This window comes from Pelophylax lessonae, assembly GCF_965119305.1.
Source record: "Pelophylax lessonae genome assembly, chromosome: 13".
Classification (NCBI taxonomy): Eukaryota; Metazoa; Chordata; class Amphibia; order Anura; family Ranidae; genus Pelophylax; species Pelophylax lessonae.
Genome location: NC_138780.1, coordinates 150514410 through 150530679, shown reverse-complemented (window position 1 = coordinate 150530679; position 16270 = coordinate 150514410). Strand labels below are relative to the sequence as shown.

At 48.6% G+C, this 16270-nt stretch overlaps 1 protein-coding gene across 1 annotated transcript in view; it reads right to left on the bottom strand.

The window, feature by feature from the left end:
• MTHFD1 (methylenetetrahydrofolate dehydrogenase, cyclohydrolase and formyltetrahydrofolate synthetase 1) overlaps positions 1-16270 on the bottom strand; it is a 177475-nt gene that overhangs the window by 40512 nt on the left and 120693 nt on the right. Inside the window, exons 17-18 of the mRNA XM_082275758.1 lie at positions 7284-7360; positions 6675-6815 (exon numbers count right to left, since the gene is read on the bottom strand). Coding sequence (XP_082131884.1) covers positions 6675-6815; positions 7284-7360 — 218 coding nt within the window. The remainder of the gene's footprint in view (positions 1-6674; positions 6816-7283; positions 7361-16270) is intronic.

The following is a 16270-nucleotide window of genomic DNA, read 5'->3' as shown; positions in this document are numbered from 1 at the left end:
AGAAGGGAGCACCGACGAGTCTATTCGGCTCGCTTTTGTGCTTTTCCACTGCTGGTACCGCATGGTACAGTGTAGGAACGGTTCGGTACGGCTGCGCTTTTCCACTACATGGAACCGAACGGTACGGCTCTCTAAAACAGTACCACCTCGATTGTGGTTCCAAGAGGTACCATACAAGTACCATATCCCACAATCCTTTGCATGCAGTCACTACTAGCCACTGATTGGTCAGAGAATCGTTGTTATCCCACCCACTTTCTTTAGTACTACTTTAGTGGAAAAGCAAACCACACCAAACCATACCGAACCGTTCCAACGCCGTACCATGCGGTACCATGCAGTGGAAAACCAAACCAGGCCAAGCAGGGCCGAGTAGAGCCGAGCCGGTACTTGCAGTGGAAAAGTGCCATAAGGGTGACATCACGTCTCTCAGGAATTCACTTCCATTATTGAGCATCCCTTACACAGGAAAGTTGGAGCTGCTGAATCAGACTGAAAAAAAACGGAATTTTTGTAAAATCTTACCTGTAAAATTCCTTTCTCTGAGTCCTCCGACAGTCGCCGCCTCTTCATATTCGTCACATATGGGGTATTAGACTTTGCTCCGAAGGAGTAGCTAGGCAACAGAATATGTTAACAATAAAGCTTTAACATATCCCACCCTCAAGGGGTGGTCCCCTCAGTCAATACCCTCCTACTTCCTGCAACCATATCTCAGTTTTAGTGGAATAGCAGTAGAGTATACATTCAAACCCCAAAAGAGGGGCGGGGGCGGCGACTGTCGGAGGACTCAGAGAAAGGAATTTTACAGGTAAGATTTTACAAAAATTCCGTTTTCTCTTACGTCCTCCGACAGTCGCCGCCTCTTCATATTCGTCACATATGGGGACGTCCCAAAGCAGTGCAAACATGAGGGGTGGGAAACGCATCCGCGCCGAAAGGCAACGCAGTCTCCACATCAAAGAAAGGAACCTTACCAAAGGAAGGAAACCAGCTGGGCAACAGCAAAAATAAGTGCTCAACAGGAGCAACAACCCAGGAAAAGACAAAAAAACCAGGGGATACAAAAAACTATCCCAACAGCCAGGAGTCCCCAACAAGGGACCCTATGGAACAGCCGCACTAAGAACCTTGCGGCCAAAGGAAGCATCCGCCGATGCCTGAACATCTACTTTGTAGAATTTTGTGAAAGTGTGCACGGTCGACCAAGTCGCCGCCTTACACACCTGGGCTACAGAAGCCCCATGACGGCAGGCCCAAGACGTACTCAGAGATCTAGTAGAGTGCGCCTTCACATGTACAGGGGGAACCTTCCCCTGCAAAGCATAGGCCTGTTCAATGGTCTGCCTGATCCATTTGGCGATGGTAGAGGCCGAAGCCGCCATGCCCTTCCGAGGACCCTCCGGAAGAACAAACAAGGAGTCCGTCCTACGAAAAGACTCAGTCGATTTAAGGTAAACCCTTATCGCCCGAACAACATCCAGAGAGTGCAATCTCACCTCCTTTGGATGTTTAGGCTTCGTGCACAACGAAGGCAAAACAATATCCTCGTTAAGATGGAATTCCGAAACTCGTTTCGGCAGAAAAGAAGGATTAGGTCGCAAGACCACCTTATCCAAATGAACAACCAGGTACGGAGACTTGCAGGACAAAGCCGCCAGTTCCGACACTCTGCGAGCCGAAGTGATCGCCACCAAAAAGGCGACCTTTTTGGACAACATAGACAACGAGATCTCCCTGATCTGTTCAAAAGGAGCACGTTGTAACACAGATAGAACGAGATTCAAGTCCCAAGGGGGCAAAGGATCCCTCCTAGGAGGAACCAGATGCCGCACACCCTGAATAAAAGTGCCAACCAAGGAGTTGGAAGCCACGGGACGTTGAAACAGAACGGCCAGCGCAGACACCTGACCCTTTATCGTAGCCAGCGCCAAACGCTGATCGACACCCGTCTGAAGGAAAGACAGCACACGGGAAACCGAGTACGTGCGGGGTGAAAACCCCCTGGACTCACACCAGGCAAAATAGGCCTTCCAAGTACGGTAATAAACCTTCCCCGAGGAAGACTTCCTCGCGTTGATCAAAGTATGAACGACCTCTGGAGAGAGACCCTTCTCCTTCAGGACCTCGGTCTCAACAGCCAGGCCGTCAAAGCCAGCGACTGTAAAGCAGGATGGTAAATCGGTCCTTGAGACAGTAGATCGTCTCGAAGAGGCAGACGCCAAGGGGCGTCGACCGCCAGATTCACGAGGTCTGCGTACCAGGACCGGCGAGGCCGGTCCGGTGCCACAAGAATCACCGTGCTGCGTTCCGAGTGTAACCTGCGAAGGAACCTGGACAGCAACTGAATCGGTGGAAACGCGTACATCAGCCTGTACTGATGCCACGGGGCCACTAACGCGTCCGACGCGTCTGCCCGAGGGTCGCGCGTCCTTGCCACGAACCTCTTCACCTTGTAGTTGAGGCGAGACGCGAACAGGTCCACATCTGGAAGACCCCACTTCGCGCACAACATCTGGAAGACAGCCGGGTGGAGAGACCATTCCCCCTGATCCAGGGTCTGGCGACTCAGATAGTCCGCCTGCCAGTTCTCCACTCCCGGAATGTGAACCGCCGTTATCGCCGGGACATGAGTCTCGGCCCAAGACAGAATGTCGGCCACTTCTCGAGCCGCTCGGGCACTCCTGGTGCCCCCTTGGTGGTTGATGTAGGCCACCGCCGTGGCATTGTCCGTCTGCACCCGAACCGGGCAGCCCTGCAGCCGGTCCGTCCAGCGATGAAGACAGAGCCTTATCGCACGCAATTCCAGAATGTTGATCGGGAGGGAAGACTCCCCCTCCGACCAGGACCCCTGGGCGGACAGAACGCCCAGAACACCACCCCAGCCCGACAGGCTGGCATCCGTGGTGATTATCGTCCACGAGATCGGACGAAACGACTTGCCCCCGGACACTAACGGGGACTGGAGCCACCACAGAAGGTTTTCCCTGGTGCGATGACTCAACGAGATCTGAAGATCCAGAGATTGAGGTCGCCCGTCCCACTTGGACAGGATCTCCGCTTGGAGACCCCGCGTGTGAAACTGCGCGAAAGGAATCGCCTCGAAGGCCGAGACCATCAATCCCAGACATCTCATACACGTCCGCAGAGACGAGTGTGGAACGTCCCTGAGGGACCTGACTTCCTCCTGAAGAGTCCTGAGTTTGTCTTCCGGCAGGAAGACCTTCGCCTGCACCGAGTCCAGTATCATTCCCAGATAGGGGAGACGAACCGACGGACTCAGTGTCGACTTTGGAACATTTATCGTCCAACCAAACTCCTGCAGAGTTTGCATTGTGACAGACAGGTCCTTCTCCAGACCCTGTCTGGTCGCAGACCGAACCAGAATGTCGTCCAGATACCCCAGGACAGAAATGCCCTGGGCCCTCAATAATGCCTGAACCGGTGCAAGCACCTTGGTGAAGACCCGCGGAGCCGAGGCGAGACCAAAGGGCAACGCCACGAACTGGTAGTGATCCTCCGCAATGGCAAATCGAAGGTATCTCTGATGACCCTCGAATATGGGGATGTGAAGGTACGCATCCTTCAAATCGATGGAGGCCATGAATTCCCCCGGAACCAGGGCAGCCACCACCGAGCGCAGGGATTCCATGCGGAACTTGCGAACCCGCACAGAGCGGTTCAGAGCCTTCAAGTCCAGAATCGGACGAACCTTGCCCTCCTTCCTGGGCACGGTGAACAGATTGGAATAAAACCCCCGAAATCTGTCCCGATGAGGCACCGGAACCACCACTCCCTGAGCCCTCAGGTCCCGCACCGCCAGGTGCAGATCCCGCAGTCGCTCTGGAGACAGTTGAAGATTTGAGGGAAAAAATCTGCTCTCCGGCCGAGAGAGAAACTCGATCTTGTAACCAGATCGAACGATTTCCAGAACCCATCTGTCCCGCACACGGGCCAACCAGGGCTGAAGAAAGCCGAGCAAGCGTCCCCCCACCCCAAAACTGGGTGAGGGCGCCCCTTCAGGCCGAACTGTTATGGGCAGCAGGTCCGGATTGGCCGGACTTCTGTTTCCCAGACCAGGGCTTCTTCTGAGAGCCTTGGCCTTTGAACGGTTTGCCCTTGTAGTGCGGCCGAAAGGCACGAAAGGACCCCTGAGGGGGCCGAAAATTTGCATGCTTCTTCCCAGAAGCCCCCTTAGCCTTGGGGAAATGGGGCAAGAGAGTGCTCTTACCCCCGGTGATCCCCTTAATCAACACATCCAGGGACTCCCCAAAAAGGCGAGACCCATCATAAGGTAGATTGGCTAAGGTCTTACGTGAAGATTGGTCCACCGACCAACATTTCAACCAAACCAGGCGGCGAGACAACACCGCCACGCTGTGCACACGTGCAGCCAACGGAATCAGGTCCAGGTCCGCATCACACAGATACATGACACCCTGGTGGATCTGATCCACCATATCCAGGGTCGCCGCCGAGGCCGAATCGGCCACTAGGACGCGCCTAAGCATCTGCGTCCAACTTGCGATCGCCTGGGCCGCCATGAGAGAAGCAAACAGAGCCTTAAGCATAGAGCCCGTAACAGAATAAGTATGACGGGCAAGAGACTCCAGTCTCCTATCCGTGGCATCACGGAAAACAGGGGAACCCTCTGCAGGAATCGCAGTGGCTTTGTTCAAAACCGCAATTGCATGATCCACTGGTGGAGGCACACACCACCGTTCATCAGTGGCAGGCGAGAAAGGATAACGCAGCTTGAATTTACTTGGTACCGCAAAAGGCTTGCGCAGATCGCGCCATTGATCCTTAACAGCGCGCTGAAAATCAGCATTGCAGGGAAAAACCTGCGGCGTCCTGCGTTTTCTCTGCGTCCCATAAGCCGCCAAAGCAGCGGGGGGACACACTTCGTCCTGCAAACGTAGCGTCTGCTTAATGGAAGCAATCAACTCATTCATGATTGCAAGCTCTTCAGGCGAGCCAGGGGGAGAATTATCAACCCCCTCAACTTCAGCCTCTACCTCAGACCCCACTAGATCAAGAGAGGAGCGGGACCCCGATAGGGGGGTCCCTGCCAGAACAGCCCCATCACCTTCACCCTCAGAATCAGAGGACAGAGCAACTCTGGGCCGTTTAGTAGATTGAGCAGCCACCAGCATTTGCACCTGGGCAGCAAGGCCAGCCACAATAGTGGCTAAATCCCCCCCTGGGGGGGAAACAGCGGTCCCCTGGCTTTCCACCAATACTGTAGGAAACTTGCCCTCCTGAGAATCCATTGCCCCTGTAATGCCAGACAACCAAGGGTTAACTGCCCCCTTTTAGCAAGCGCGGCAAGCGCAGCCCACCGCACCACACTCAGGCACAATGAGACCCCCACAGGGAATAAACAAACTGAGTACAGGCAATGGATAACAAGAACAGAAGGATAAAATCTGAGGAGACCCCGCTGCTGCTGCTGCCTCGATCGGTGTTCCAGGAGAGAGGAAGTGATGCTGCCAGGGCGCTCTATGTAAGCCTATGGAGGCTACAAGAAAATGGCCGCCGTGCATGTAAACCATGCGGCCGGAGCGGGCGCCGGTAAAATGGCGTCGTTTGGCGCCGAAAACGCCGCTCCATAGTGCATAAAAAACACACACATTACATCCCAATATAAGGGTACATGTTAGATCGCCGCAGCGATCGCTGTATATGCCCAAACATGCCAAGAAAAAACATGCCCCACAGCACACAGCACCTCACACTGCCCAGCCTGACACACACAGTGTCATACAGCTCCCCCCCCCCTTGCAGCCCACAGCATGCAGCCGAGAGATAGGGAGACAAGCAGTGTGATTAAAGGCAGGTTACACAGTCCCAGACTGAGACCCCCCCAGACAGACAGGTCCCCACATAAATACACTTACCTCACATGGCGTGGGGAACCCGCACAGGCGAACAAGCCGCTGCACATGAGGCAGGGAGAGTCGCAATTCAAGACGCACATAATGGAGGTTAAGAAACCGCACAGCGTCCGGTGAGGTAGCCACCTCACCAATCATCCCTGCACCGAACAGGGATGGGTCGTTCACTGTGCCAGGAGCGTTACCTGGCTGAACGCTCGATGGCAGACTGGGAAGCCACTGACCCACGACCTGCGACCAGGGGGATCAGCCCGAGACCCAGTCCGCATGATCCTCTTCGTCCGAAGAACTAACTAATGCTGACAAAAATAACAGCTAAGTAAAGGTAGAGAGAAAACTCAAACAAAATATTAAAAAGAAGAAAGAGTCTGGGACAAAAAGTCCCAGCACAGAGAGAGCCAGCCACTCCTGACAAGCTAGACATTAAAACTGAGATATGGTTGCAGGAAGTAGGAGGGTATTGACTGAGGGGACCACCCCTTGAGGGTGGGATATGTTAAAGCTTTATTGTTAACATATTCTGTTGCCTAGCTACTCCTTCGGAGCAAAGTCTAATACCCCATATGTGACGAATATGAAGAGGCGGCGACTGTCGGAGGACGTAAGAGAAATATATCTTTCTTCTCATTTAGTAGGTGATATTTTTTTTTTGTTTAGCTATGCTACTTCCTTTGTTTCTGCCACATCTACCAACAGAAAACGGAATGTATAAGATTGTAACCAAGAAAAAAAAGTAAATCCCTTTAATGAAACAACCAAATAAATTCTGTCTCTTACCAAGTCCTCTGTGGTAACTGGATGTCCTTGTTTGCTGGTGGCCACCACCATCTTGCCCAGTCGTTCCCTCATGTCACTTAAAGAACTTGTAAGGGCCAAAACAGCCATAATTTCACTGGCTACGGAGATGTCAAACTGGGCCTGCATAGAGTGAGTGAGCGGAAATCAAAAAATAAAAAAATATATATTTTTTAAAGATCAAAATATATTTGAAACATTTCAACATAGTTGCTTTCTTTTAAAGTGGGGGTATACTAAACCCTAGGTTTGTGTGATGCCAGCCATAGCATCCTCATGAGCTGTGCTTTATGAATAGCAAAGAGTACAAAGGGGGAGGAGACACAACACGAGCGCTGGTGTTTGATGTTCCTCTATTCCTGCCCCATGTTAACAGCATCAGGTGCCTGGGTGGCCAAGCACCAGCCTCATGTAGTAAGGAGGGGAGTGATGCAATTGCTACTCAATGTTTCCTCTGCCCCAGATGGCTGGAGAAGCAGGGGAGGAGAGAAAAGGTATGCGCTGCTCTTATTATTTAGGGCATGCATACATCGTATGTATATACATTGTATAGTCAGAACAAAATATAGGTCAGTCAATAAGGTACCATACCGTCCGAGTAAAACCCTTTTCTGTTGGGGATTGGCCAATTGTAATCTTTCTTAGGAATCGATCATTTGTGTCCATTACTGTAAAAAATAAAGGCCATTAATATTCTTTATATACACACACAACATAATACATCCAATGCACATGGGTTGTCAATTTCTAACCAAAATTTTTAAACAACTATTTTAGGCCACCTCCTATCAACCAGCAAGACTCATTGTAGCAAGAAATTGATGTTAGATTACCTTCTAACTGGCTCTGGCACCTACCAATATAATGGATCAGATAAGGACTGCACTGTTTATGGCAGGAAAATCAGTGTCACACGCATTTAAGTGTTAAATTGTTCAAGAGAAATATGTAAAAAGAACAGGTCTCTGATAAACAAAAAATGGGGACAGTGTCCCTACAGTGGGCACCAGTCCAGCTACTTGCTTCTATCAATGGATTACTTCCACAGCATACTGGGTACCCAAAACTTGGGGCGCTCTAATGCAAATCATGACCAGAACTATAGCCTCCTGCCACACCTGCACATTCCTACTGACCAGTGAGTCTGGCCATTGCATCTGGCAGCCTTCTAAAAGGAGAAGCTTCCTAGTTTGATTAGCAGTAGGGATGGGCTCAGGCGTGTTCTGATCATAGTCCCAACCCACCTGCGCAATCCCGCCAGGAATCCATCACTCGGCAACCAATCATAGGCAGTGTGTGTGCAGCTGCAGGCTGGGAAATACCTCACTGCCTATGATTGGCCGTGTGCAGTGACGGCTTCCTGGCGGGATTGCTCAGGTGGGTTGGGACTACGATCCAAACCCGCCTGAGCTCATCCCTAATTAGCACGAACCCAAGACAGAGGCTTCTACCGGAACAGCCATTACAGTTTAACTGTTAAGCCGGTCATTCATACACTGATTTTTCAGGTTGCTTTTAATAAGTCAGATATTTGAAGTCATTGTTTAAGCTGGTCATTCACACATTGATTTTTCAGGTTTGTTTTAATAAGTCAGATATTTGAAGTCATTGTTTATCGCAATGCAAACATTACATTCACCTGAACCATTGTGATCACTTTCAATGTAAAAACGAACGACAGCGCTCAGTCTACAACTGATATTAGTGCAGTAATGAGTCTCCGCTGAAGCCTTTCCAGATCACAAAAATATTCATGAGATTGCCACTCATGTGCCAAGCATATAATTTGCCTTTATTGCAGAATGTGAGTTCAAGCTTTGAGTCTTTCTTAACAAACCTCCTGCTATTTATAATCAGTAATGACAAAAATCTGGCTCTCTGGGTGAAATAACAAAGAAGACAAAGCCAAATCTGCCATCTGTCTACCACCTTCAGTGATTTCACAAAGAGACTAATGGCTGACTGGCAGTACCCGTTCACTCAATGTCAGGTGTGAATGCTCGCTGCATGACTCTTGAAGCTAACTGCCCCCCACTGACCTAAAAAAATCAAGTTTAGTCATATGGAAATAAATCACTGCTAGTTTTTGTAGCAATAAAAAAATAAATCTGTGCTCATTATATCATGTAAGAAAGCAGTGTAGTTCTCTCTTCAATTGCTTTATTAGACATGGTCTTTAAAAAAAATACTTTGCCAGTGTTTTCAAAAGCGTTGAACATTTATCAGTGGTGGAGCACTTCTTCACTATAGATTGGGTGTAGCAAGACTCAGGGACAAATACATAGAATAGCTGCAGGACTCAGGAAGAACCATAGGCAGGATGCTTCAGAGCATTTGGGGGAACATAGCCAGATGCTGCAGGGTTCAAGAACAACTAAAGACCAGTTGCTGCAGGGTTCAGGGACAACTAAAGGCCAGTTGCTGCAGGGTTCAGGGACAACTATAGACTGGATGCTGCAGGACTCAAGAGAGAACCTTAGGCAAGATCATGCAGAGATCAGCAACATGTATAGGCTTGTTACATAGTCAGTCTGGTTTAAAAAAGACAAGTCCATCTAGTTCAGAAACAAGTATAGGATAAGATGTGTCAGGGCTTCGAACAAGTATAGCAGAATGCTGCAGGATCACTGAGAACCATAGGTGGGATGCTGCAGGGCTCAGGGAGAACCATAGGTGGGACGCTGCAGGGCTCAGGGAGAACCATAGGTGGGACGCTGCAGGGCTCAGGGAGAGCCATAGGTGGGACGCTGCAGGGCTCAGGGAGAGCCATAGGTGGGACGCTGCAGGGCTCAGGGAGAACCATAGGTGGGACGCTGCAGGGCTCAGGGAGAACCATAGGTGGGGCGCTGCAGGGCTCAGGGAGAACCATAGGTGGGGCGCTGCAGGGCTCAGGGAGAACCATAGGTGGGGCGCTGCAGGGCTCAGGGAGAACCATAGGTGGGGCGCTGCAGGGCTCAGGGAGAACCATAGGTGGGGCGCTGCAGGGCTCAGGGAGAACCATAGGTGGGACGCTGCAGGGCTCATTGAGAACTATAGGTGGGACGCTGCAGGGCTCAGGGAGAACCATAGGTGGGACGCTGCAGGGCTCATTGAAAACCATAGGTGGGATGCTGCAGGGCTCAGGGAGAACCATAGGTGGGATGCTGTAGGGCTCATTGAAAACCATAGGTGGGATGCTGCAGGGCTCAGGGAGAACCATAAGTGGGATGCTGCAGGGCTCAGGGAGACCATAGATGGGATGCTGCAGGGCTCAGGGAGACCATAGATGGGATGCTGCAGGGCTCAGGGAGAACCATAGGTGGGATGCTGCAGGGCTCAGGGAGATCCATAGGTGGGATGCTGCAGGGCTCTTTGAGAACCATAGGTGGGATGCTGCAGGGCTCTTTGAGAACCATAGGTGGGATGTTGCAGGGCTCAGGGAGAACCATAGGTGGGATGCTGCAGGGCTCAGGGAGAACCATAGGTGGGATGCTGCAGGGCTCAGGGAGAACCATAGGTGGGATGCTGCAGGGCTCAGGGAGAACCATAGGTGGGATGCTGCAGGGCTCAGGGAGAACCATAGGAGGGATGCTGCAGGGCTCAGGGAGAACCATAGGTGGGATGCTGCAGGGCTCAGGGAGAACCATAGGAGGGATGCTTCAGGGCTCAGGGAGAACCATAGGTGGGATGCTGCAGGGCTCAGGGAGAACCATAGGTAGGATGCTGCAGGGCTCAGGGAGAACCATAGGTGGGATGCTGCAGGGCTCAGGGAGAACCATAGGTGGGATTCTGCAGGGCTCAGAGAACCACAGATGGGATGCTGCAGGGTTTGGGAACAAGTACAGGCTGCACGGCTCAGGGAAAACCATATGCAAACCAATGCCAGGCTCAGGGGTCCTAATCTAGTATCTGCTACCATGAGGAGCTTGGTAAAATAGCTTGTCTGGGATTTTATGTATTCTAGTGGATATTTTGGTGGTGACAGTCAAAATTCGGAGATGGCAGTGTAGAAGAGAGAGGCATGCAATAATGCGTGATTGCAGGTGATGCTCAGACACTGCAAAGGTTGTAACGGTGTTATACAACTGGAGCAGCATGGGGAGCAAAGCTTTAGAGCCGGATCATGTGTGATGAAAAAGGAACACTGGAACTGTGCTAAAGTCAGAGATTTCAATAAATGTACGAGTCCTCTATAATCCCCTGCAGACAGGATCCAGAGATCACTTCCAGGCTAACTTCACCTTTTCAGGCAGAATTTTACTTTTCATAATAAATGGAAGCCATTTCTACCCCAGCCATCCCGATGTGCTCATCTCTCACTTACTTCATCTATGGCACCAAGGAAGTTTCCCTTGTCTATTTGAATTTTTTAAAAATTGCTTTTTGCTTCCATCACTTCCTGTAGATCATCTCCCATCATGCACTGCCTTAGTGCATCACAGAATAGGCATGTTCACCACTCTGGACCACACCTCCCTCATTACTATACCACCTCTTGTTATATTTCCACCCACTTTCCTAATTCTTCTGTTAAGGTGGCCATACACACTACAATCTCCTTTAGATCTACCGTCAGCTATGTAGTGCAAGGGCTTGCTTGATTTAATACAAATTGAATAGATTGTTCAGGTGGGTCCTCCTTTTCCAAAGTTTTGGTAAATCTAAAGAAAAATGTACAGAGATTGTACAATCAGATTGCATAGTGTATGGCCACCTTTATACAAGTACACAGGCGGCAGTGGAAAGAGACACTCGGTAGTCCAGCCACGTTCGCATCTCAGCGTAGCAGGAACGGGGCGGGGGTGCATTTTGGCTTATCATGCATAGGGCAGCCTGTTCACTTGAAAGAAGTCCCAAAAGAGTGAAGCGTAGCACAGTTCTTACTGGACTTTTTGCTGCATTTGCAGCATGTTTGTCGCACAGCGAACACCCATCTGCTACCTGAGCTAGGGGTGCCATTAACATTTAACAGCAATGCAAGAGTGATGCGAATTTGCAGCATTTTTCCAAAACACACGGCATGCATTTTCTATGTAGATTGCCGTTACTTGAAAACACACAGATGTGAACGAAGCCTTAATGTAAACACACCGATTTCACTTTCAGGCCCCACTCACACATGTCAATGGGCTGCCCTACACATGGCAAAGTAGCTCATGGGCATTTTGGCGTGTGAAGTTTGCATGTTGTTTTTTACTGTGTGTTTTGCTGCGTTTGCCACTTGTTTTTTCACATGGCAAAATTTGTGTTTGCGTCTGCATTTGGGGTGCCATTAACAATGGCACCAAAGGAGCGACTAGTTAATTTTGGGTGTATAAAGGTGGCCATAGCTCATACAATCTGATTGTACAATCTCCTTTAGATTTACCTAAACTATGAAATAGGAGGACACACTGATCTATCCAATCACTCTGTATCCAATCAGGCAGGTCCTTGCATTACTTAGTTGATGATGGATCTTAGGCACCCTTTTAAACCTGTGCGACCTGAAAGTCACACGATTTTGACGCTACTTGAAGCAATGCCTGTGTAATCTTGAGGTATATGGACCTCAAGTCGCAATAAAGTCAGGCCAAAGTAGTGAAGGAGCTACTTTGAAGTCGTAAGATATGAATGGTACTCATTGGAAATCATTGGGTATGACTTGTCATGTGACTTTGCAGTCCCAAGTCGCACAAGTATGAAAGGGGCCTAATGGAGATTGTACAATCAGAATCAAATGTGTAAGGTGAGCTTTACAGACTTCCAAGGACAGACTTCTTCTGTTTGCAAAACTAAGGCCCCTTTCACACATGTCCGATCCTGTCCTTTCCGTTTTCTGCTCAGCAGGAAATCAATCCGCCGATCCCCCGCTGAGCAGGCGGATGACAGCTCCGTCTCCGCTCTGTGTGCGGAGACAGAGGTGTCAGATCCCTGCTCTCCGCCAGACGTATGGAAAATAGGGTTTCTATCCGTCCGGATTTGAAGGACAGGATCGGATCAGATGTCAGTGGACATGTCTCCGCTGATATCAACTGCCCCATAGAGATGCATGGAGCATCCGTTCAGATCCGCATGAAAAACTGACATGTATGTATGAAAGGGGCCTAAAGCTTATGTGATCACTCTGCCAAATGAACAATCTGTGCAAGATGAAGGAACAAAAAAAAGGAAGATGATCACTGGCTGTGCATTTAGTGAGAACAGATATATAGACCGATTCTGATTGCATGTGAATAGAGGTGGCCGTAAGCAATCTCCCGGAGGGGGAGGGCAGGTGCAGGGTGTGAAATAATGAGGTCAGCTGGTGAACTCCTTCCTGTGTCTTAACGGTTTTCCCAACCTAAGGGATAGGTAGCAGGAAGTAATGAAGGAGTTTTTGTTATACAACTATACAACAAACTGGAGGCTGAGGAACGGCCAGGTCTGGAACACATTGAAAGCTTTTTCTTTTTTGCAAAAGAGGTACAATATTGGTATAATGGTACATAGGAAAGCTGGTGACACCATCGGCACATGCGCTCAGGTGGTCAGGCATACCATGCTGGAGCCGCGCGCAAACGCGGGAGGGATGTCATCCCTGTCCCAGCCACTCACATAGCCGTAGCTTGCGAACCTGAAAGGAAGACCGGGTGAAGATGGAAGCCCTGTCAGCGGTGACAGCATGCCGCTGAAGGGCTTCGTTCTAAGGTAAGTATTTCATAATGTGCTAGTAGCACATTATGCCTTTACATTGCAGGAGATTTTTTTTTCTTTACATGCTGTGGTTTACTACCGCCTAATTAGGAGATTATACTTTTTGATATGACTTTTTGATTACCAGATTGTTAAAAACAGGGAGAGATAATGCTTTGGTAAAAGTACTGAGCAGGTAGGTTGTATGTATGTATGTATGTCCATGTATGTATGTATGTATGGATCCACTACCTGCTTTGACTGCAACCAAGTACAACCAAGTATGTAAGACTACAACTGGGGACTAAAGATCTGAGCAATGTTTTATGCTGCACAGGAGGCTCTGAGGAGTTACCAGGTTCTGATTACTGCTCCAAATTAGAACACAATATTTCATTATTATAATTACTAATTTAGACGTACAAAAAAAATCTTTTACATTTAAGCAAAACAACAATAAAACCATGAATCACATTTTTGCATAACCTATTCCCTTTAACTTCTTCAGCCCCGGAAGGTTTACCGCGCCCCCCCCCCCCCCCCCCATCCTGACCAGGCCATTTTTTGCAATTAGGCACTGCGTTATTTTAACTGACAATTGCGCAGTTATGAAACGCTGTACCCAAATAAAATTGATAACTTTTTTTTCCCCACCAATAGAGCTTTCTTTTGGTGGTATTTGATCACCTTTGCCGGTTTTATTTTTTGCGCTTTAAACAAAAAAATACAATTTAAAATAAACAAAAAAATACAGACAATTTAAAAAAAAACAAAAAAAAACAAAAAAAAAAAATATTTTTTTTACTTCATGCTTCAAATCATACCCAATAAAAAAAAATGTAAAAAAAATTAATTAATTCATTTTTCATCAAGTTAGGCCAATATGTATTCTGCTACATGTTTTTGGTAAAAAAAAATCCCAATAAGTATATATTGATTGGTTTACGCAAAAGTTATCACGTCTACAAACTATAAGCTTTTTATGGAATTATGTTTTTTTTGGTTTTTACTAATAATGGCGGCAATCAGTGATTTTTAGTGGGACTGTGACATAGCAGAAGACAAATCTGACACTAAATGACACCTTGTGGGGACCGGTGACACCAATACAGTGATCAGTGCTAAAAAAAATGCACTGTCACTGTAATAATGACACTGGCAGGGAAAGGGTTAACACCAGGGGTGATAAAAGGGTTAAATGTGCCCCTAGGGAGTGCTTTCTAACTGTGTGGGGGAAGACAGAGATCTGTGTTCCTGCTTAGCAAGAAGCTCCACCTTCCCCTCTCACAGAAACAGTCTGCCTTGTTTAAATAGACAGACCGCCAATCTGCCTCTCCTGAGTACGATCGCAGGGTGCTGGCAAACGCCGGGTCCCCCAGACCCGCTGATTGGTTCCCGCTGTGTCCAATCACATTGGGAGCAGGTCGCCAGCAGCGTGTGCGCGTGCCCCAGACCTAGTACACGAAATCACGCACAGGTACGCGATTTCGCGCTGGAGGGCTGCCCTGCCGCAGTATATCTGCGTGGGGCGGTCCGAAGGGGGTAAATGGAAGTACATTTGATAAAAATGTACCCCAGCCCCCCCCCCCCAATTACACAGAGCTATGCTAGGACTGCAGCCTTCCATACTGTCTGCAGCCCTATATGGGTGCATCCTGTTCAAGTCTATGGGATGCGAGTGCGCAAGCTCTGGCAACCCAGCACTAGACTTTTGCCTGAGCAGGAGGCCACAGCTGTCAGACGTGCTGGAGGATGGACAAAGATCTATGTTTAGAGGGGGCTGGGGTAAATGACGGACACAGCTCTTGATCTTGACTATTGGGTTATACAGGACACTAGGCAGAAAAAGAACTTGACTATGCCTATAGGCAGTCCCAGGAGGTATACTCTTCCTCTCTGCTAGAGGTTTCTGCCTAGTCAGGAGTTAAGGACCTAGTTCCTTGCTGGGATTCTCTGGTCCTGGCAATTTTTTTTTTTGTTAGATAGATTTTTTCTCCTGTTTTTTTTTTTAAATATTCGGGAGATATCCCAGAAGGTGGCCTTCTTGGTGGCTATCACCTCTGACCATAGGGTGTAGGAATCGGCGGGGTTGTCTTGTCGTTCCCCTTATTTGGTGGTCCACAAAGATAAGGTGGTTCTTCGCCCTTCTCCGTCATTCCTTCCATAGGTTGTCTCTAATTTCCATCTGAATGAGGACATTGTTTTGCCCACAGGCATAGTCAAGTTCTTTTTCTGCCTAGTGTCCTGCTCCTGTGGGGGCAGTATAATCCAATGGTCAAGAAAATGAGGAGCTGTGTCCCTCAATGAACGAAAGAGAAAAAAAAAATTGAAAAGAGACAAAAAAAAAATGACTGCAATTCTGTATATGATAATAAATCATGACATTTGTTCAATGCATGGAGTGTAATGCCCCGTACACACGTGCAGATTATCTGCAGACTTTTGTCTGCAGACTTACCTTTTCTATGTAGTGCAAGGGCCTGCCGGATTGCATACAAATTGAAAGTGTTTAGGTTTGACCTCATATTATATGGTTTTGGTAAGTCTGCAGATAATCTGCACATGTGTATGGGGCATAAGTGTCTAACTTTGACTTGGAATTAACCTCTTGCAATCCCCTATACAGCAGCTGTCAGATGGAAAAAGGAGGGGCAGGACTGACAGTCAATAGGGTGAGCTGTATGCAAGGGACATGATTATAGAAGGAGAAAGCAAAATGAGCAGAGAGAGGACTTCTGCTGCTGCTCTTTCACTGTCCAGTCAACAGACTAGGCATGGACAGAGGACACTACTGTATTCTTTTAGTTGCCAGTGGTGTCAACTACCTGGATGGGTTGTGTGGCAGAGCTGTGTAAATCTTTAGACTAGGTGGACAGATATATAAATCCTTTGGAAGGTAAAACCACTCTTAAATATGAATTTAATTTATGTATTTAGCGGTCGGT